The 22,158-nt window shown below is 44.3% G+C and overlaps 1 protein-coding gene across 1 annotated transcript in view; it reads right to left on the reverse strand.

The window, feature by feature from the left end:
• Nucleotides 1–22,158, reverse strand: part of LOC147726127 (complement factor H-like) — a 124,449-nt gene that overhangs the window by 42,208 nt on the left and 60,083 nt on the right. The window contains exon 5 of the mRNA XM_086962885.1: nucleotides 10,776–10,952. Within this exon, the coding sequence (XP_086819011.1) occupies nucleotides 10,776–10,952 (177 nt within the window). The remainder of the gene's footprint in view (nucleotides 1–10,775; nucleotides 10,953–22,158) is intronic.

Raw genomic sequence — 22,158 nt, forward strand, 5'->3', positions numbered from 1 at the left:
TTGCCACGGTTGAAATTCAACCAGAGGGGCTTTCTGGTCATGCCACTTCCTCATTTATTCCTGGCTTGCTTCTAGGTTTGCCTGAGAGAGTTTCCTGAAGCGGGCAGTTTTGTTTCTGAAGGCCAGCATGTAACTGAACATATCCTGGGGAGTTTTCCTGGGAGCTGCCTCCCAGCCTTCCTTCACCAAACTCAGAAGTCCTCTCACAGGGTGACCATACAGAGGCGGAGAGGGACTGAACCCAAGAGACTTCAATGGTATCTCCCTGTATGCGAAGAGAAGGCATGGCAAGAGGATATCCCATGGGTTCTGTTAGACCCTTATTCATGCCCTTCAAGGTCTGATTGAATCTCTCCACCAGACCGTTACCTTGTGGGTGTAAGGGGTGGTGAACTTGTAGGTAATATCACACTCCTTCCATAGGTAGGTCACATACTTGGATATGAAATTGGTCCCCCTGTCAGAAACCACCTCTCTGGGGAACCCAACTCAGAAAAAGGCCCCCAATAATGCCTGGCGAACCACTGGCGCCGTCGGTGTCCTGAGAGGGATTGCCTCCGGGTACCGGGTGGCATGGTCCACCAAGACCAGGATGTACCCGTTGCCCATGGCTGTCTTGGGATCCAGTGGCCCCACAATGTCCATCCCTACCCTTTCAAAGAGCGTTCTAACCACTGGAAAAGGTTGGAGAGGAGCTTTGACCTTACTCCCAATCTTACCACTGGCCTGGCAAGTTTGGCAAGACCTGCAATGTCCATCTGACTGCCTTTGCATTTGGGGCTAGAAGACGTGGGTGACAAGCCTGTCAATGTTCTTGTCCTGCCCCAAATTTCCTGCCAAAGACACGTCATGAGCCAGACCCAGTAGGAAGATCCTGGAGGGCTGGGGCACCACCAGCACACGGACGGACCCAGACTCAGCAACCTTAGGCTCACTGTACAGGAGATCCTTCTCCCAGTAGATCCAATGTGAGCTGAACTGATCACCAGCTGACTGGTCTGCAGTCTGCCGCCACAGACCCTCTAAAGAAGGGCACTCTTTCTGCTCCTTGCAGAATTCCTCGCTGGTGGGACCCCCTTCTTACTGCCAATAGGTCAGCTCAGAGATGTCCCCCAGTTCGCCTACCTGCTCCCCTGTAGACACCGGGCTGCCTCTTCATGGTCCACCTCCTCCCGGTCCTTGGGAACGTCAGGGGCCGGTTTCCCGCGCCCCTTGCCCTTTCTCTTGGCAGAGACGTGGGCCACTGTTTCAGGCTCCAAGTCCTCTTGATCACCCTTTCTGGACGCGATTGACCAAGTGGACAAGCATGCCCACTCTGGCAACCCAAGCGCCTCACAGTGAGACCTGAGCTCAACATCCTCCTATAAGGACTGCTCCAGGTCATTACCTATCAGACAATCTACAGGCATGGAAGGGCTTACAACCACCCTCGAGGGACCTGAGACCCACCGACTCGAATGGAACCTGCGCCACCAGACACTGCCGCTCTGAATTGTCCAACGCAATTACTTGGTGGAATGCCCCTGGGACTACCTGCTTCTCAGAGACCAGGTGACACCGGACTGAGGTCACACTGGCTCCAGTATCTCTGAGAGCCTCCACCCTTTTCCCATTGATGGTCACCCAGGTCTTGCATTTCTTTGTGTTAGGGGGCACCAGGTTTCCTGGGACCATCTCACTGTCCCCTAGTGAGACGAGGGTCATTTCTGAGGGGTCCTCAACCTCCTGTGGGTACTCCCCCTTCCCAAGCGCTACACTAGTCAACGCTTTGGACTGCCCACAGGTGGGTGGCTGTGCCCCCTTAGGGCACTTGGGGCCCCCCTTTATGTGACCCACCTCGTCACATGCAAAACACTTGCCAGGCCGGTCTCAGCAGGCTTTCCTGACAAGACCCCTTGTTTCTTATCTCCTGGGGGATGGGAACCTTTACCCTGGGTGTTAGTTTGGGGCCCTTTAGAGAACTCCTGTGTTTTATCCTTATCCCCCCCACTATTTTACTGGGGACCCTGCCCACCTTAGGCTAAGTCTCCCCTATACGCTTTCCTGTGGACCCTGATACTCACCGAGCGGTCCACCTCCATAGCAAGCTTACGGGGTCAGTCAGCTTACTATCAGCTAGGTGCTGGCGCATATCTGCAAAACATAGACTAGACAAGTGCTTCCATACTATCAAATTGTAGAGCCCCTGAATATCTGTCACATTACTGCCCTTAACCCAGCCATCCAGTGACCTGCAAAACATATCTACACATTCCAACTACGTGTTGGCATCAGACTTCTTACTGGACCTGAACTGATCCCTGTACTTTTCAGGAGTGAGACTATACTTAGTGATAAGGGCATCCTTCATGTCTGGATAGGTGAGGTGATACCCCTTACTCAAAGCTATTAAAGTATCCCTTACTTCATCTGGAAAGAAAGGCCACAATCCTGCTCCGCATTTCTCCCCAGGGACCCCATTTATCTGTATCCCTGCCACGTAACCCTGAAACCACCTTTGTATGTCACCCCCTTCTTGAATTCTTTGCCTACATTCTTAGGGATGTGCACAATCCTGTCTGCCTGTCTAGAAGGGTTGCTGCCACCATCTGAGCTGGCTCTACTCATCTGATCCAGCTCTTTTATCCTGAAATCATGCTCTAACATCATCCTTTTCTCCTCCTTGGCTAACTTAATCTACTCCAGTTCTACTGCAACTCTCCATGCTTCCCGCCTGTCCTCCAGCTCTCCTGGGGACAGGCCACTGCTGCCTGGCCTGGAGGGTTCCCCGCCTCCCAAAAAGCACATCCACCCTAGGAAAAGGCTCATCTGCCTCTCCACTGAGATTGCCAGACTACTCGCTGGCATGTCTGGCTGCTACCCAGGCCCTCAGCACCTTTTGTAGCTCCTCCTTCCTCGTGAGGCCTCTAACTTGCACTTTCAGGTTTTTGCAAATTGATTTCAATTCCATAACATTGTGGGATTCCAACCTATCCTCCTGAAAGGCAATTTCCAGGTACGCAACAGATGAGGCTCTTGATTGAGGCATGATGAAGTAGCAAGTGCAATCTGGCGAGATCAAAAATAGGCCAAAAAGAAAAAGAACCAGTATGTGGCACATAATGGTCTGCAATATGGTAGTAGAGCACACCAATCATTGTAAGTCAAGTGCAAACACAAGTCCTATCCTCACTGCTGACAACTAGGCCTGGGCGGTAAATTTAGTTCTGCGATGTTGTGACCTTTTCGCGTTCCGCGGAGAACGCGAAAATGTCAAAACTTCTGCAATTTGCTGCAAAACTGAAGTATTTTCTTATTTGTGCTTTAAAAATGCATTCTTGCGCGCGCTATAGCGAGTTACCGGTTCCATGTGTTCGCTGACAAGTTTTCATATCTGTTCGCGTGTGCCACAAGATATTGGATTGTTGGTAGCCGGTCGCGCTATCCCGCGAGAGTTTGCAATCGCGAACACATCATTCGACCCGGAACAGGAAATAAGCATTGCGAGCAAGATGGCTGCGCCCATTAGCGACCGCATGGGCAAGTTAGAGATAAATTACCCCGTGAACACGCCAAAACACATCTCGAACGGGCAGGAAAAGCAATCTCCGCATCTTCTAGAAAGTTCTGCGTGCTCGAGGAGATTTTGAGCAATTTTGCGATAATTTGCGAAAGTCAATTCCGCCCACCCCTACTGACAACCAATGTTAGAAATTGGATTTTTGGCAGGCTAGGGCATGTGCCAAAGCCAGGCAGAAACCACCACTCTTGACAAGAAAAAGGAGTCACACACCTAAAATAACCCCTGCTCACCCCCTTAGTAGCTTGGCACGAGCAGTCAGGCTTATCATAGAGGCAGTGTGTAAAGGATTTGCACATAGCCAACAGTAATACAGTGTAAGCACTACAAAAGGACACCATCAATGTAAAAGTTAAACCATTACTGTAAAATATTGCTTCACATTATGTATGCGCTATCGAATATCCCAGCCTGGTTTGGAACACATTCCTTCCGCATTGGTGCTGCTACAGCGGCGGCGTGTTTAAAATGGCCTTGGGGCAGAACCTGCCAGACAGGGAGGAGGAGATCTAGGTGCTGCGAGAGATACACACACAAATAAGGGAGGCAGAACCAAAGAGGGGCGGGAGCAGGAAGTGCTAGAACACTGGGAAAGGGGTAGAATTTTTCTTTTTTATATGATAATCTATTCCTTTATATCACAGGATGTGTGAGCAGCCCAGGAACAAAGGCGGTTACCTGGATCATGGGACATTCTTTTGTTCATTGGGCAGCCATATGCGCAGATCGGCAGGTGTATGGTCGTAACCTAGGTTTGAGGAGCAGCCACCATGAAATGTTTTGGTGGGGTAACGGAGGTATGCAATGGGGGGCTTTATTGCCATGGTTGAGGAAAATGGTGTTGCAAAGAGGCTGCCCAGAAATGCTGGTTCTACACTTGGGCGAGAACGATTTGGTGCGGCTTTCAGGACTGACAATATTGCAACACATGCAGAGGGATTTAGAGGCGATAAAGTACAATCTGGCTGATACATGTTTACTATGGACTGAGTTCTTACCTCGCAAAGTTTGGAGGGGGCTGGCAAACATGCAGCCATAGAAAAAGCCAGCAGGAAATTGAATAGGGCAATGACGGTTTTCTGCCAGGGGAGAGGCATACAAGTAATTACTCATGTGGGACTAAAGTTGGAAGAGCTGTTATTGTTGAGGAACAATGGGGTGCACCTTTCGCAAATGGGGAATGCATACTACATGATGGAGATGAGCGATGCGATTAGTAGGTAGCGGAATGAGTCCATCTGGTGCCACTGGAAATACTAAGATCCGGCATTAGCCTTACCTATAATTGAAACTGAGGCAAAAAACTTTGGCAAAATGGCCGGCTATGCCCTCAACCAGAACAAAACCCAAGTAATTCTAAATGACAAATGCACTATGGTGGATCCTCGTGTGACAACAAAAGCAACCTACCTAGGGGTATGTATCTCCTCTAAACTCGATACAGTGGTCAAATTAAACTTTAGCCCCCTGCTAGATAAAATGCAGAAAGATCTTCACTGTTTGAATAACCTGCATCTATCTCTGATTGGCCGTGTAAATGCACTAAAAATGGTTTACTTCCCTAAATTGCTCTATATGTTCAGAGCAATTAATCTGGAAATTTCTGAATATTGGTTTAAACTGATGGAGCGTACTTTCTCCAGTTTTATTTGGTCCTATTCACAACCTCGAAGAGCCTACAAGCTCTTGACTCTCCCTAAAGAAAAAGGAGGCTTAGCCCTTCCTAACCTTAAGCTATATTATTGGGCTTGTATGCTTTCATATAATCATGAACTCTTCTTTCTATTAGATGATAATGAGACAGTCTCAGGGGAAGACCAACCATCGATTCACCAGCTGGTATTAGGTAATAAGAGCAAAGGTTATATGTGGCGATTTCTCTATGATAGCTACCACAAAAAGGTCCGCCTAAAAACCTTATTGGGAGGATTTAAAGCATGGAAAGCTGTGAGGAAATTACTGGGTATAGGACGACTCTTGCTTTACTCTCCTCTAAGCAACAATCCAGCCCTCCCTGAAATATTCAGAGATGCCTGTATTGATAGATGGAATATGGCAGGAATTACACATTTTGGATGTCTTATTTCAAATGAAGGGTTACACTCTTTTGAAACCTTGAGGGAAATATATCACTTGGAATGGAGGGATTTTTTTAAATATCTGCAAATCAGAGATTTTTTAACACGAAGGATTAGGGAAAATACCCCATTTGATAAAATACCGGCAGCAGAAACCTTAAAAAGAACCAAAAAATTCACCATTGGTGAGATATATTCTCACCTGCTATCCCTCCTTCCGAACAATCTTGAGAAAACAGCACAGAAGTGGCAGGGGAAATTAGCAATCAGCATAGAAGAATTTAATTATGCATATGATTTATCTCAAACTATCCTCGTGTCAACTAAACTGCAAACTCAGTTTTATAAAACCTGCTTTTTTATGTATTATACCCCTGATAGAATCGCCAAATGGGAAGTGGGAGGGGTACATGTTGTTTTAGATGTACTTTATCTAATGCAGACAGCATACATATATTTTCCTCCTGTGCAAACTTATCCTCTTTAAAATTGAACATTGAAAGGTTTCTAACTGATGTTCTAAAAACGGAAATAACCCTTTCTAATGAAATGATTTTGCTTGGGGCGACTAGTCTCGCAGAACTATCTCCTGGACACGAATTAATATTTATCGCAATGGCGGTCTTAAGAATCTGTATCGCCACCGCCTGGCTAGACCCTAACCCACCATATTTTCAACAGTGGTTTTCTAGATTGTTAGCTATATTTAACTTAGAAATGGCTATATATAAAAGAAAAGGCAGAAGACGGAGGGTCCGGGGATTAAAAATCTGGAATCCCTTAATTGAGTGGTCTCAATCCCAAGGCAATTCTCTGTAATATAAGGCCATAACCAGCGTGATCTAAGAACTGCCAAAATGTAATTTGTTATGGCTGTAAATTTTTTTTTTTTTTTTTTTGTAATTAATAATTATTTAGATGCTGTTTGTATCTACCCAAACAGAGTGGAAATGTTTTGGCTGGTTGATTAACCTATTTACCTATTTAGCCATTAATGTATGATTTATGAACTCACCTAAAATTCATAATTTCTCTGTGTTTATATTTGAAATATTATTGTTGAACTTGTCTGACTTGGGGGGGGGGAAGAGAGGGGTTTGTAAATTTGGGAAAAAAACCTAATAAAGATATAAAAAAAAAAAGGAAATACTAAGAGCGGGCAAAAGGTGCACAGGAATGGTTGGGGGGGGCAGGTATCCGCCCTACGGGGGTTCCATGAGTAGCAGTACTTTGGAGGGGTGGTGAGTCACATACGGGCGGATCCATCCCTCGGAGGGGGAAAGCAGGTGACTGATGGCTTGGTGTTGGATGCAAAGAGCAACTGAGGAAATTTAATAGCGGATGTTGGAGGGAAAGTGAAGCGGAGAATGCGGATATGGAGGAGGTCAGAGTGAAATGAGTGGAGTGAAACAGGTGCGATGGTTTGAAGATGGTGGGGAGAATGAGGGGTTTGATGATAAAAAGAGTGATATACTTGCATTGATATTTTTGGTTAATAAAGTTAACTATTGCAATCCTGTCCTAATAAAATTGACTTTTACGCTTCAAGTAACAGCATGGAGTGAGGTAATGCGTGAGGCATAGGTCACCAAGTTGTCCTTTTCTTCTATGCGGGCGATGTGATTATTTAACTTTAAGGAATGCCATGGTACTGTATGTACAACATTCAGTTGGAATAGTGCCTACATAGTGTAAAACCCAGCACCGGTCTGATGCAGGACTCACTTGATATGAAATATCATTGCTTGCCACTCCCACAATACCAAAAAAGAGATGTGGGATTTTGAATGTTGCTGCTCTATTGCCTTTACCGCCACAACTAGAAGAACAAGATCATGAATGTATACAAGTGAATGAGTTATGTACAAAACATCTTGCAGATACTAAAAACTTACCTGCGGAAAATTGTAACAATTTATTGTTTGCTGTTGGTTCATGTTTAAGAGAAATTATTGGCAAATACAAAGAAGCAAATACAGAGTGCACAGTTGTAAAAGTAATCAAAGTATCAACTGTAGCAAATGCGTGATCAGTGTCGTAGGGAGAGAGATGTAGATGTAACAATTTATACAGATTCCTGTTATGTATTTAGGTGTTCATAATTATGGACAGCTATGGATACAGAGAGATTTAAAGATTCCCACGTTGTGTGCTGGGTTTTCAGACATCTCTGGAAAAATCAGCTCAGACAGGTGAAGTAAAATGTGCAGCATGGTCAGACGAAGTTTCAAAGAGCATTAATTTTGCAGACACTGTGGTTAGATTTTATGCACTTAATGTGTTGGCCAGTGGCAGCCGCTAACTTTGCCAAGGAGGCGGGGGTACAAGCACACATATACACTACACACACCGGTGCATCCATACACACACCCATTCACAGCACTCACTCACAAATACACATACATTCAACCATACATGCACAAACGCAACAATCACAAAAAATTGCATAAGAGGTACCTTCACTGTATAGAAGGAAGCCTCAGGGATACCAGGAGGGTTAACCTAAGGTCAGCTAATGAGGGAAGGCAACAGTCCCTCACTCGTCACAGAGTGGAATGGGGTCAGTGAGACTGCTGACCACACCCCAACCTGTGATGAGGTGTCACTGATTGGCACTAGGCCCTGGGCCCTTATTTATCATTATTATTTTTGAGTTTTATATAGCGTTAACTAGATCCAGAGGTATCAGAGCGCTTTACATGAACACCAGTTATGTTACATATGGACACACATTCATTTTTGTTAGGCACTGGGAGATTAAGTGATTTGCCCAGAATCACAGAATGTTGAGCGTCCCTGTCGAGACTTGGACCCGGTTCCCTAGCCCCGAGGTCGACCACCCTAGCCATTTGCCCACATTCTCTCCACTTGATGGCTTAAAACAGAAACACGCAGGACCAAGGCAATCAGTGACAATCCACCTCATCATGAGGGGGAGGGCCTCAAGGCACTTTTTCCAGGCTGAAGAGTTCACGTTCATGAGCTGTGACATCCACAGCCTGGAAAAGTTCAGCTCAGGCACCCAGGAGCCTGCACATTTAGCACATGTCCCGCCCCAGGCTGCTTGACCGGAACGAGAAGAGTGTCCGCCAGGTTGACCTTTGTTTAGACCCTCTTCTTGCCTGGAAAAAGGTGAGTGGGTGAGGCCGCTCAGCCCATATGCATGGGCGGCAGCAGGTGGCTGCCACTTGTACTGCTTTGCTGATGGCGAGGCCAAACTTTGATGTGACTGCACTAATTGTGGAAAACATTATAATTGTGAAGAAAAGTGTAGAATCAACAGAAAAACAATTGTGAGAGCAAAGCTGTTGAAAACTTCATGATGAAGGAGAGAGGTAGTTTTCGACAATTGTGGTGGCATGAAAAATTTCGGAAATTTGCTCAAGAACAATATTCACAATGGTTGTGTTTTAACAAAAGAACACAGGAAAAACAACTTTTGTAACAATGAAGCATTCCCCACTAGTTTATGAACCATTTTTGAGACTTCAAATTTACTTTATAGGACTGCCTCCCTTCAAAGGATATACATATGTTCTGGCTGGCATTTGCATGTTTTCAAAATAGGTGGACGCTTATCCAGTGAGAAGATGCATTGATATCATTGTGTCAAGACTGTTATTTAAAGAGCGGATTATGTTACCGAGTTGATTACAGATGCCAATGTACATTGCGAGTGATCAAGGAGGATATTTTTAAAATGAGATAACAAGAACATTCTGTGAATCCGTTAGCAGAAAGCGCATTGTGTTTATAATCTCCAATCTTCAGAACTTGTGGAAAAGTTGATTGGAACTACTAAAAATAGGTTGTCCACATTATGTGCATCTACAACATTGAAATGGCCAGATGCCCTATTGTTGGTTCTTATGAACATTAGAGGTACCCCATACAGGAGAACAGGCTTGTCTTTCCATGAAGTCATGATGGGGCAGCCAATGTGGGTATCTGGAGTACAAGCACCATCATCATAAACAATAACTGATTGCTTGATTATGGATTTTTCTAAAAGACTGCCTGATTTGGTGAAATCTATATCACACCATTTCCAACTGGCATCTCTGGACCATGCAATGACTGTATGTCATCATCTAGCTCTTCACTAAAACCTAGAGACTGGGGGACTTATTTACAAGCCGCGGCGCTGCCGGAGTGCCATTATTAAGATCGACAAATGTGACATATGGGGAGCGCAAGGGCCTTGTAAAGAAGCCCCTGGCTTCTAGTGAAGAGGCTCTCAAATTGAGAATGCATGGAGTGCACCAAGTGCTGTAGGTTACTAATCCCACAGTGAAATGTGAGAAGCCGCCTAACTGGGCTCATTCTGGGTGCTGCCTGGGAGATAAAAACAGTATCTTTGTTGGCATTATCGATGCTGAGACTCATAAACAGCTTGTGCATGGGGAAGTGATGAGATGAAAAAATGAGCATTGGCAAAACCAATAGGTATGGCTTTAATGTGCTAACTGATGCATACAAATACAGGCACGCAGAAATGTGCCTGTATTGATTGGCTTTGCCAATGCTTGTTGTGTATAGCGATGTGCTTCATCAATGTGCATAAATCCAAGTGGAATGTAACATAATTTACTACATACATTGAGAATGACACTATTGGTCCATACAACAACTGTTGTTTAATGCAATTATTTTTTGCCTTGTCAACAAAAATACTGTGTTGTGTTATACATGAATTTCATAAGAAAAAATAGCACATCAGTAAAAATAAAAATTTTAATTTTGGAATTCTCATTGATCACATTACCTCCTCTTGTGTAGCTGTTTTCTTTAACAGTTGTTGGCACGGTAATTTGAAAATAGTGCTCATTTAAAGCTACATCATTGGACAATAAAGATTTCAGGCCATGATGCTTTTTCTTTGTACCAGATATAAATGAATATTTCTGCAATTCAGGTACAAATATGTAAAAAAAAGTACTCCAGAAATACTACGTTATGTGCTACTTTACGTACTCCTAAGTGCCTTTGTTAACAATCCCATGTGGTTGTGGTATGTGGCACTCACCAGTGCAGGTAACAATATTTCAGTTGTAGGTGAAAACTCACCAATGCTGGTAACATTGTGTTTGTTGTATGTGAACTCTCACCAATGCTGGTCTGTTGTACAAGATACTCACCAATGCAGGTGACGTCTGAGTCCCAGACAATAGCTGCGCCTCGTCTGACACATCTTAGCACAGGGACTGATGGCTCGTACCCCTCTGTGCAGCGCAACCCTATTGTTTCTCCAGCCCTATAATATAGCCTGCTTTGTCCAGAAATTAGGTTTGACCTCTCTGGAAATATACATTGTTCTATGAATGAAAAAGAGACTATTGTAAGTATTAGACATTCCCTCATTCATAAGTGATACTGTTGTGTATTTGGAAATGAGATTCTGTTGTGTTTTGTAAATTATATACTATTATGAATTTGTAAATTACAGACTATTGTGCATTTGTAAATAGACTATTGTTGAATTTGTAAATGAGATACTGTTGCATATTTGTAAATTAGATAATATTGTGTATTTGTAAATAGGATACTATTTTCTATTTGTAAATTAGTTACCATCATATATTTGTAAATGAGATACTATTATGTATTTGTAAACGGGAAGCTACTGTTTATTTGTAAATGAGATATAAAAGTGTATTTCTAAATAAGATACTATTGTGTATTTGTAAATGGGATACTGTTGTGTATTTGTAAATGGGATACTATTTTGTATTTGTAAATTAGTTACTATCATATATTTGTAAATGAGATACTATTATGTATTTGTAAATGGGAAGCTACTGTGTATTTGTAAATGAGATATAAAAGTGTATTTCTAAATAAGATACTATTGTGTATTTGTAAATGGTATACTGTTTTGCATTTTTAAATAAAATTATGTTAATTTGTAAATGGGATACTGTTGTGTATTTGTAAATGGGATACTATTGTGTATTTGTAAATGAGATACTATTTTGTATATGTAAATGGGATACTAGTGTGTATTTGTGAATGAAACACTGTAGTGAATTTTTAACTGGGATACTATTGTGTATTTACAAATGAGATCATGTTGTTTATTTGTAAATGGGATACTAGTGTGTATTTGTAAATAAGATACTGAGCCAGATGTACGACATGATTTTGCATGCACAGATGGGTTTGCGACCCGTTTGTGCATGCAAAATCGGTGTGGACCATTTACAAAGACTATTTTGCCACTCCCAAAAAATTGCGACTTGCAAAATAGTGTTTCGTGACTCGCAATTAGGAAGGGGTGTTCCAAGGGCATCCCTTCCTAATTGCGACTCGCAGCCCTATGTGTGAATGCTTTGGGACCGCAATTGCGGTCGCAAAACACTTGCAAATTACCACCTTCTTCAAGAGGGTGGTAATGCAGTCTCAAATGGGAAGCGGTCCCCAGGGGACCCCTTCTGCTTTGTTACAGGCTCTGATATATTGCTTTTATGGGCAGGCAGTGGTCCCAAGGACCACTACATGTCCTTAAAAATTTAAACCAAAAAGTAAAACATTTTCTTTTTTAAATGCATCCCATTTCCTTTAAGAAAAACGGGATGCATTAAAAAAAAATCTGCTTTATTGAAAAGCAGTCACAGACATGATGGTCGGCTGACCCCAGCAGGCCACCATCCCTGCGATTGCCGGTCATTCCCAATGGGGTCGCAAATAGTGAGTTGCTCATTAATATTCAGGAGCCTCGCATTTTGCAACCCCATTAGGATTGCTAACAGTGTCTCTGACACTGTTTTACATTCTAAATTGAGACTCGCAATTTACAACTCGCAATCAAACGCAAATTACGACTTCGCAATCGAGAGCAAATTGTGAGTCACAATTTATCATGATCGTACATCTGGCCCACTGTATTTGTAAATAAGATACTATTGTACTATTGTGTATTTGTAAATGGATTACTGTTGAGTATTTTGTTTAAGCCATTCAGTGTTAGCCTGAAGCCGGTTACCTGCTTTCAAACACCTTTCACATGGTTACATGTTAAATATTAGCAAGCCGCATATATGAGGACCTGTGGCGCACTGCTCAGCATCACTCCATTTAAAGATTAGAGAGTGTGGAAGTGTGGGCGCAGCTGTGAGAGGCTTGGCACCAGCCATCTGTGCTGCCTGCCCAGCCACTACTGAACAGAGGGAGGTTCAGAAGGGTTGAACGGCGCTGTGTGAGGCCAGGCACTCACAACTATAGCATGATACGCTTCCAACACTGAGCGGGGACTGAGAGCAGTGTGTGGCAGGACTCCGGCAGTGCTACTTCCATTGTGTCACCCTCTACGTGTCAAGCAAGAGCGTAGCAAAGTCGCCTGCAGACCCCGTGGTGTTGGGTGCTAACCTTCCCCACACTGGAAGGAGCCATCGCAGCCACCACTGTAGTGAGCGTGACTGCATAAGAGCCGACAGGTCCAAACAATTAACAGCAGGGGCTGTTTAGCTTCAGCTTTTCCTTCGCCAGCACGGTGATGTATAAAGGCAGAAAAAAAAGAAACAGATTTGAAAATGGTATCTTTGCAAGACAAGAGATGGCTGAAAGGAAAGGCATCACAGTGTCTCTCCGGGAACCGCGCAACGGAATGCAGATAAAAACAGTCAGGAGGTTGGATAGGTGACCAGGAGGGAAGAAGCTACCAGGGCAGGGCTTTGCAAACCTTTTCGAACCGCACACCCACTTTTTAGCATCACAAACGTGTGTGACTCACTTAGCTTTGAAGGGCATGTAACTAAAGCATTGTGTGGTAGGATACTGACATTTATAAACAGCACATTTTCCAATGGAATGGCCATTAAATTTGCACAGACAAACAGTTTTACAGATAAAACAATATTTGCACACAAATGATAATATGTTGAAATTAGGTTTCAGTAAATATTTATCATTCGTGCATCACCAAGATAAAGTGTCTTGATTTGTTTAGCTCCTAATAAAATCTTTGAGCTTGATCCACAAAGGTAAACTTACACGTTTGTGCAAGTGTTGCAGGAAGGTATTGTACTAGTCGTATCTTGCTGAGTCTCTGTACATAAAGTGATATGACAGTCCCTACTCAAACGAGTTTGCCTTTGTGACTCAGGTCCTTGGTTTCCATCCCAATTCAGAGTTATAAAAAATGTGCTTCCTTTTTTAGTTCTGTTCTGCTGAATGTGTACAGTTGATTTACCAGTAACTACGTTTGTGTGTGCTACAAAAAAATGACACCCTAGAACTTTTCCTTTGACACTCTATGTACTCCAGCAAGATTATCACATATTCACTTTACTTTTCTTTCTCGGACTGCAAATTGAGAAGAGTTTGTAAACACCATTCTTCCCCATGGCAGCAAATTGTCAGACGGTAGCTTGACATTTCACCGCTGTCACTGAAGCTCAGAAAATGTTACAAGATAAATGCAGAATTGATAAGCATCTTTATTTATTGCGTGGATTTTCACAAAAATTGTCCACCAGTTTGGGGAACACTGCATAATAGAGAGACTGTGAACAGAGAGTGTGTATGAGAGAGAGAAACATATAGAGTGAGAAAGAGAGAGAAACATTTTAAATAGATTAAAGATCTGTGTGTGTGTGAGGTTGTATGGACGTATTTACGCATGTGTGCGCGTATACAGGTGCCTTACACACACCTACAACTCCCACAGTGCAGGAGGCCCTGACTGCATGTCAGCCATTCGGCTTGGTTGTTTTCTTGATATCAATTACCATGTTGCACACTTTTGTGTTCAGTGTGAAGAAACAGGGCAACAGACCGACGCATCTCTATAGAAATGTAAGCAATAAGTTAGTGTTATTTGTGCAAGTCACTGATTGCTTAGGAAGTTAGCCCACGGTATTTGTAATTTCAAGTGTGGGCGAAGGGCTCTTACAGAAGACTTGGATGAGTGAATGAAGTTAGGCCTCAGGTTTGGGGTGTGGGTTCATCCAGCCTGCACTCTCAGCCAGAATCCAGTAGGACATTGTTTAAACAATGAAAACTTTCACAGTTTCCAAATGTCCCAAAACATATGTGTACTGCAGTTATTTAAAAGGTATGCTTTACATTCTGTAGGAGAGCACTGAGAACCCACATGTAAAAGCTCTCAGCTTTGACATAAAGAATACATTCAAGCGACCATAATTGTACTGATCCAGGTTACATTCAGTGTGCTTACTCCCGGTGTCTTGCCTTCCCCTTCTGAATCACTGCTGCCAGCTCCACATTCATTTTTTCCCAATTGGATGGCTCTCCATTCTGTAGATTACCTTTTCTCCCTCCTCTCTCTGCATGCAGTTTTCACCCTCCCTTGATCTATTTTCCTCCTCTCTTTGACTGCTATTTCTATGTGTCTTCTTCGCCCCTTCTTACGCCGTAAGGTCTCCCTCACGCTCTGGGTCTAGCCCTCAATTTAGGCAGCGTTATTCTCATGACATTCTCTGGTTAGTAGAGGTCACTCTTGATGCCAATTTTGTTTCTCTCTTTTCCAGTTTTTTCCCCTCTCTTGTTCTCTACTTTTCCCATACATGACCCTCCTTCCGGTCTTTACCTTTCTTTGACCTTTATCTCTTTGCCATCCACCCTGTGTCTCACTCCATTCTCTGTTTATTCATTTCATTCACTTGCTCTGTCTCTCTCGCTTCTCTCTCTCTCAAACACACATCCTTCGAGTGTGTTCATGTATTACTCACTAATGTCCTACTCATTGTTTGGCATGGCCTATCTTTATCAATCTCCTTCCCTTTACCACTGCGCTTCCTCGTTTAGTCTCTCTTCCCTTTTTTTACATACATTATCACCTGCTGTCACTAGCTCTTACCACCCTCACACTGACCTCCCTTTTTAGGTCTCGTAGCGATACAGCGCGTCAGCGCTGTACTCTCCGAGATCTTTTGTCACGGACTGTGCTTCCCAGGAGACAGCCTCGGCCACGCGCATTGCCTCTTCAAGGAGGCGATTTCCGCTGGCCACACGCTCGGCGAACGCGCTCAGCTGCTGTCTCCTGGGAAGCAGCAAGACCACACTCGCATGCCCAGAAACAGCGACAGACACACACACGAGCGCTCATGCACGCACGCACGCACCCAAACATACAGAGAACCCACCCCCGCCGTCGCATACACACACACGCACACACACACACGTGCACCGAGCATCCCCCCCACCCCTCCGCCGTCGCACACACAGACACACACACACGCACACATACAGGCATCCCCCCCCCTTCCCCGCTCACCGGTCAACGGCCCTCCGGACTTGTGCAGCCTCCGACTGCAGGGCTCTCCCTCGGTGCTCCTCCAGGCACTCCGTGGGCGCGGGCTTCACAAAACGGAAGTCCCGCCCCACGATAGGTTTCGTTTTGTCAGTCCCGCCCCACGATAGGTTTCGTTTTGTCCTTTTGTTTGTAGAATCGTAGGGTTGTGACTGAATTAACACTCCAGTGTTTTGGTTGTATAGCCACATCTATCTAATTATGAAGGTCAAGGAATGTGCAGATCTCTGCCAGGAGACTGATTAAATCTTATCCAGTGGGTGGCGAGGGAGGCGGGCAGGGGCATCAGGAAAGGAATTTGGTAGAGGAAGACAAGGGAAGGGACTATGAAAGAGTGTAAATGTCTTAGCCCATGAGGGTAAATGTTTCTGAGCAAGGTGGAATTGACATGCGCGTGATGGACGGGTAGTGAAAAGAACTGGGAGCATGTATATCCAAAGAGAAGAGGTGTAAGGACAGGAAACGCCGCGTGTAAAAACAGGTTCATGGGAGCCAAAGGATTCCAAGTAACGTTTCAACAGGAATGTTTGCCGTTTTTTACTAAATTGAAAATGAGTTCCCGCTTTCCCACATGATGACTTGGGTGCAAGGTAAGGTGAGCAATACCTTCACTGTTCTGTTTGGTCGCATACATTAATAAGCATAAATTACCCTAGGTTTTAAGGAGCTATAACTTCCCCTTGCTTTAATGGCCCCAGGCTACAGTCATCATTAAATACCGCTACTATGCACTGGTCAGATCAGTACAGAAAACCTCAGTGGGCAAGTAAAGACCAAAGAGCATTCACACCCCTGTCTATTAAATATTGTTGATGTCTCAAGGCATTAGTAACTGTTTAAGTCCCTGCAATGACCTCGCACATAAATAATATAAGTGTTCCCAGGCATTAAATGTAAATGCCTCATGCAGCAGTGACCTTTCATAGCCCCTTAGAATAAATGAGCATTAGCTGTGTCACACACTACTAGCACCAATGGCATTATTGGTTCCAGACAAAGTCCATAAGGAGTATTGATCGATCATTAGTGTCCTGTGAATAGGAGTCTCGATGTTGTCAGACAGTAATGAGTAAAAATGTGTCCAGCTCTTAAAAAGCCGCATTAAAAGGACCATGCAGTTATGTTTATCCATGTCACCCCTCACAGCAGCTGTGTCATGCATATTTTTCTTTTAAAATAGCCAATGCTGCACAGCATACGCGAAGCGGTGAAGCATGGCTAAAAAGGCTTGGCAAAGCCAATAGGATTATTAGTAAGGACCTAGTGTTTTTTTCAGTGTTCAATTTCATACATGCTAGTAACTTTTTAAAAACCTTTTATTTATTTGAATTTCTGTGCATCATTTAAAATGTGTGCATGGCATGATTCGTTTTTTTTTTTTTTTAAATTACACTAGCATTGTATTCTCGTGTTCAACGCTGATGCAATGTAAGTTTATGTATATAAAGCTTGCACACACTGTCACTGCTCACCAATTCAAAGTTTGCTAAAAATTTTATGCAACGGCATGGTCATACACAATGCCAATAACTCAAACTTTAATGCTGCGAGACCTATTGCATTGTAAATGCTTGTTTATGTCTGTTTTTTCCCTCTTATATTGCCCCTTGTCAGTGAGTGTCACTCTTTCTCTGTGAGAGTCTCCACCTTTTTTTACATTTCCCTCACGACGATCTTTGATCTGTATTTCTCTCCCATTCTCATGCACCTCTATTTCCCTTTCTTACCTGGACTATCAATATGTGTTTCCAATCCCTTTTCCTTGTATTAGTCACTTTGGCTATAGTGAGTAGTGGTTGGTGATTGAATGAATGTGTCATTGCTCATGTTAGTCACTCCATGAGGCCCCCTTTTTTTAGACCCTCCCTGCCTTCTTTTTGAGTTGTAGCCCAGATGTTGCACAGTTATCGCAGGTACAAACACTGGTCTCCTACGTTTGTGGGTAGGTGGTCAAATCATTTTCCAGAAATTGGGCCAAAGTGGGGAGTTGCATGATGGTTCTATTGTTAGAAAGTGACCACTGATCGACACAACCATTCTGCTGTCTATACCTGAATGTGTTGCCTGGTTATTATATTACAGCATTTCTAGTGAAAACAAAGCAGTGGGAATATTTGGTTACCTTCACAGAGCTAAATTTGGTGGTAAACTGAGAATAAAACCAAATTTAGTTTACTTACATCTGCCAGGAATGTACAAAGGCATTTGTGGCAAGCATACACCTATTTTGGTGTGTGGGAATGTTTGTCAAAAGAGCAAAGATCTCTGCAACTAGAAATGTCACCCAAGGGTGGCAAGTGGATGTGTCAAGGGTGTGGTTAGCCTTGAAAGTTTGTGAACACTCACACACATGGATATTTTTGCGCCATGCCATCTTGGAAAGTGCTAGAGATTGACACCGGCCACTTGTGCTATAACTCCCCATGCAGCGTGGGAAGGGAAATAGATCACGGTCAGAATTTCTGGGGTTTATTCCCTTGAAGGCAAAAAAAGTATGTGAGGTTACATAGAGCATACTGTTCAACCAGTGTGGAGTTATAGAATATTGTGATCTCCGCTATCTTAGAAAGAGGAAAAAAAGAGGTGAAATAAAGTTATTTCTCCTTGTTGCACCTCTCCTGGGATGGAGTACCTTTTTGATGCATTCCGAGGTTTACTACTCCCGAATCCCGATCCCGAATAAAAGGAGGCTTGTCAGGGAGAGAAGAATTGGCTCTGCCCCCTGGTATACCCCCGAACTTAGGTGCATCAGAACCTCTTGTAAAAGGCTTGAACGTGCTTGGAGGAGAGAGCAGACGGAAGAAAGCCGGGCCAATTACAAAAGGGAGTTGAGGAAATATAAAAGCGCACTGAAGGGCGCAAAAAAGATTTTCTTTAGCGACAGGATTGAGAGAGCAAGCAATTCTTCTGGAGAATCGTTTAAAATCTTCAAGGAACTTCTGAATGCCCCGGTCCCCCCAGTGTTGCATGATAATCCCAAAGAAAAATGTGAGGAACTGGCCAGCTTCTTCCATTCAAAAATAGAGAACATCTTATCCTCCTTACCCACTATTCCTCAAAGCCATGAACCGGCTACTAGCCTCACAAGTCGCTCGATTGAGCTAGCATCTTTGGGCCCCTTCTCGGAAGAGGAGGTGATAAAAGTCCTGTTGGAGATGAAGAGTGGCTCCCCGAGTGACCCAGTGCCCATAAAACATCTTAAGCTCGTGGCTAACACCTTGTCAACTCCTCTGACTGATCTCTTGAATCTTTCACTCGCTCAGGGCACAGTGCCCCAGAGATGGAAAAAGGCTGTGGTGAAAGCCCTATTGAAAAAACCAGGACTGGATTCATCCAATTTGACCAACTTCAGGCCAATTTCACTTCTGCCTGGATTTTCTAAAATTGCAGAGAAGTTGGTCAACCGTCAGCTCTCTCACCATCTTGAGTCTAACCACCTGCTAGGAGATTCCCAGACTGGTTTCCGCCCCGGCCATGGAACAGACACTGCCTTGCTGGCAGTAGTGGAGGAGGCAAGGAGCACTCTAGATACAGGAGGGTCAGTGGCAGTGATCCTCCTGGACTTGAGTGCTGCCTTTGACACCGTGAGTCATCAGGTGCTCCTCCAACGTCTGTCAGAGGTAGGTGTCTCAGGGACGGCCCTGAAATGGTTGGGATCTTTTCTCTCTGACCGTTTCTACCAAGTCTGGGAAGGGTCAGAGCAATCTGCCCTAATCCCCCTTCAATGTGGAGTCCCACAGGGCTCATCACTGAGCCCTACCCTATTTAATATATATATGACTCCACTTGAAAGAGTGGTCGCCCCTTCGGGGTGAAGATCATCAGTTACGCTGATGATACTCAGCTGGTGGTGGGCCTCACTCAGCTGACGGAACAACCTGAGGTGTTACACGACTGCCTTGCCAATGTTTATCGTTGGATGTCTATCTCCGCTTTAAAGCTTAATAGAGGTAAAACCGAGCTGATGCTCCTGAGCAATTCCAGCCCCTCCATTATTGCGAGCTGCTGGCCCCGGTCTCTTGGGGACCCACCATCCCCCAAGAAGGAGATCAAGTCCTTGGGAGTATGGTTGGAAGAAGACCTGTCCTTCAGGACTCATGCCAGGAAGACCGCAGGGGTTTGCTTTTGTTTACTGAGATCAGCTCGAAAGGTGCTACCTTTGCTTCCTGATCCAGCAAGGAAGCTGTTGATACGTGGCCTGATACTATCGAGGCTCGATTATGGGAACGCGCTGTTTCTCGGTGCTCCCGAAACGACCTTCAAAACCCTCCAACAGGTGCAAAACGCAGCTGCGAGAGTCCTTATGGATGTTCCCAGAAGGCAGTCTGCTGCTCCGGCCCTCAAAGCGCTTCACTGGCTCCCCGTGAAGGAGCGGGTGAAATTTAAAGCGCTATGTACAGCCCACAAAATTTTACATGGCAAAGGCCCCCCCCATCCTTGCTAACATGGCCCGTCCTTACAAACCCCCACGTCTGCTGCGCTCGGACCAAAAACACCTTTTGCAGTTAGCGAGAGTAAGAAGAGCTTGTTCTGGGGGCAGGCGTTTCTCTGTACAAGTGGCCTCTCTTTGGAACTCTGCCCCTCAAGATTCGCTCAGAGCCCAAGATCCTACCATTCAGGAAACTTCTTAAGACCCACTTGTTTCCATAGTAGTGATTAGCTTAGTCTCTCCTTCTGGTCTGTTGCGCCGGGATGCCCCCGGGTAAGCTGAGCGCATTATAAATTTCATATTATTATTATTATTACTACTGCACTAAAATCCATGGGTGGATGCGTGGAATACTCATGCTCCACATATGGAACACCTTCCAAGGGCAGAGTAACACAAGTCAGTAACGTTCGCTGGGTTGCGTTACTCCTGATTTACTATGCTATGCTGATTCATGTCAGGTGGCTCTGCACAGCATAGTAAATCTCACTTAAGGCTTGCTTTGCTGTTTGACCTGTCTGTCTTAGTGTGGTCTTCGCCCAAATGTTTTGCCTTCTCCCTCCATTTTTTGAATATCTAATTTTTGCTGGCCTTAGTACTCTCTGCACCTTACCACGGCTACCTAGTGCTAAAGTGCATGGATTTACTCCTTCAAACATGGTAGCATTGGCGTATCCCCATTTGGCATATTTATTTTACTTAGAAGCCCCTAGTAAATTGGTACTACATGCACCCAGGGCCTGTAAGTTAGATGCTATAAGTGTGCCTGTAGCACTTATTGTGCCACCCACTTTAGTAGCCCTTTAAAAATGTCTCATGCCAACCATTGAGGCCTGTATGTGCAGTTTAAAATGGCTATTTTGACCTGGTAAAATAAACTTGTTTCCAGACCCAAACCTTTTTTTTAAATACATATGTCACCCCTGGAGTAGGCAGGAAAACCCCAGAGGGCAGGGTGTTGTGTATTTAAAATATAGGACATGTAATTTTAAGTCTTACATGTCCTGGTAGTGAAAAAGTCTTACATTTTTTTTCCACAAGATCTACCTTTCACATAGGATAACATTTGAGTGTGCCTTATTACATTTAATAAGCTGTAATTTCCAAATGAGAACAGACAATCAGTTCTTGTTCGGTGTCTTTGAAAGTGTACTGAAAAATCCTACATTATGGTGAATTTAATTACAATTTTGAAAATGCACTTTTAGATAGTTGCCATTTTCCTGCCTTAGACATGGTCCCTGCATCCTGTCTCTGGGTCACATGCCTGGGTGTAGTGGACATTAGGACATTGTCTATTATAATAGAGCACTTAGATGTGGCTGGATGGGCCATTGCTGGCACGATGGGAGGGAGGAGCTGGGCACAGCCCTACTTACACTTGAATAGGCTGTGTTTTGCCTCCACACAAAGAGCTGCCCACCCCTGGAACCAGAGCCAGGAAGGCAGGACACATATGCACTTCAAAGGGAGAACTCTAGATGCTTCTCCCTCTTCAAAGGCAGAGCTGAATATAAATATTGTACTTTAGACACAAACTCTTCTGGAACTGTGGAAGACTCTGCCATGAAGGACTGCTGTGTGGCTGAATGGACTGCTACTCTGCTGCCTGCTGTGCAGATCCTGGCTGCTGCCCTCCTGCCTTGATAAAAAGGGTTGGACCTGCCCCTGAACCCAGGCCATCACAGTAACTGCAAGGGCTAGTCTCCTGCAATCAGCCCCTGGGCTTTGCTACTGTAAATTCTACACTGCCAAGAGGTCCTACATGAAGGCTGGACCCTTGGAAGCAGGCCTGAAGTGGTTCTGCCAGTCCATCTGTGGA

Source organism: Lissotriton vulgaris, chromosome 3_1 (genome assembly GCF_964263255.1).
Source record: "Lissotriton vulgaris chromosome 3_1, aLisVul1.2, whole genome shotgun sequence".
Classification (NCBI taxonomy): Eukaryota; Metazoa; Chordata; class Amphibia; order Caudata; family Salamandridae; genus Lissotriton; species Lissotriton vulgaris.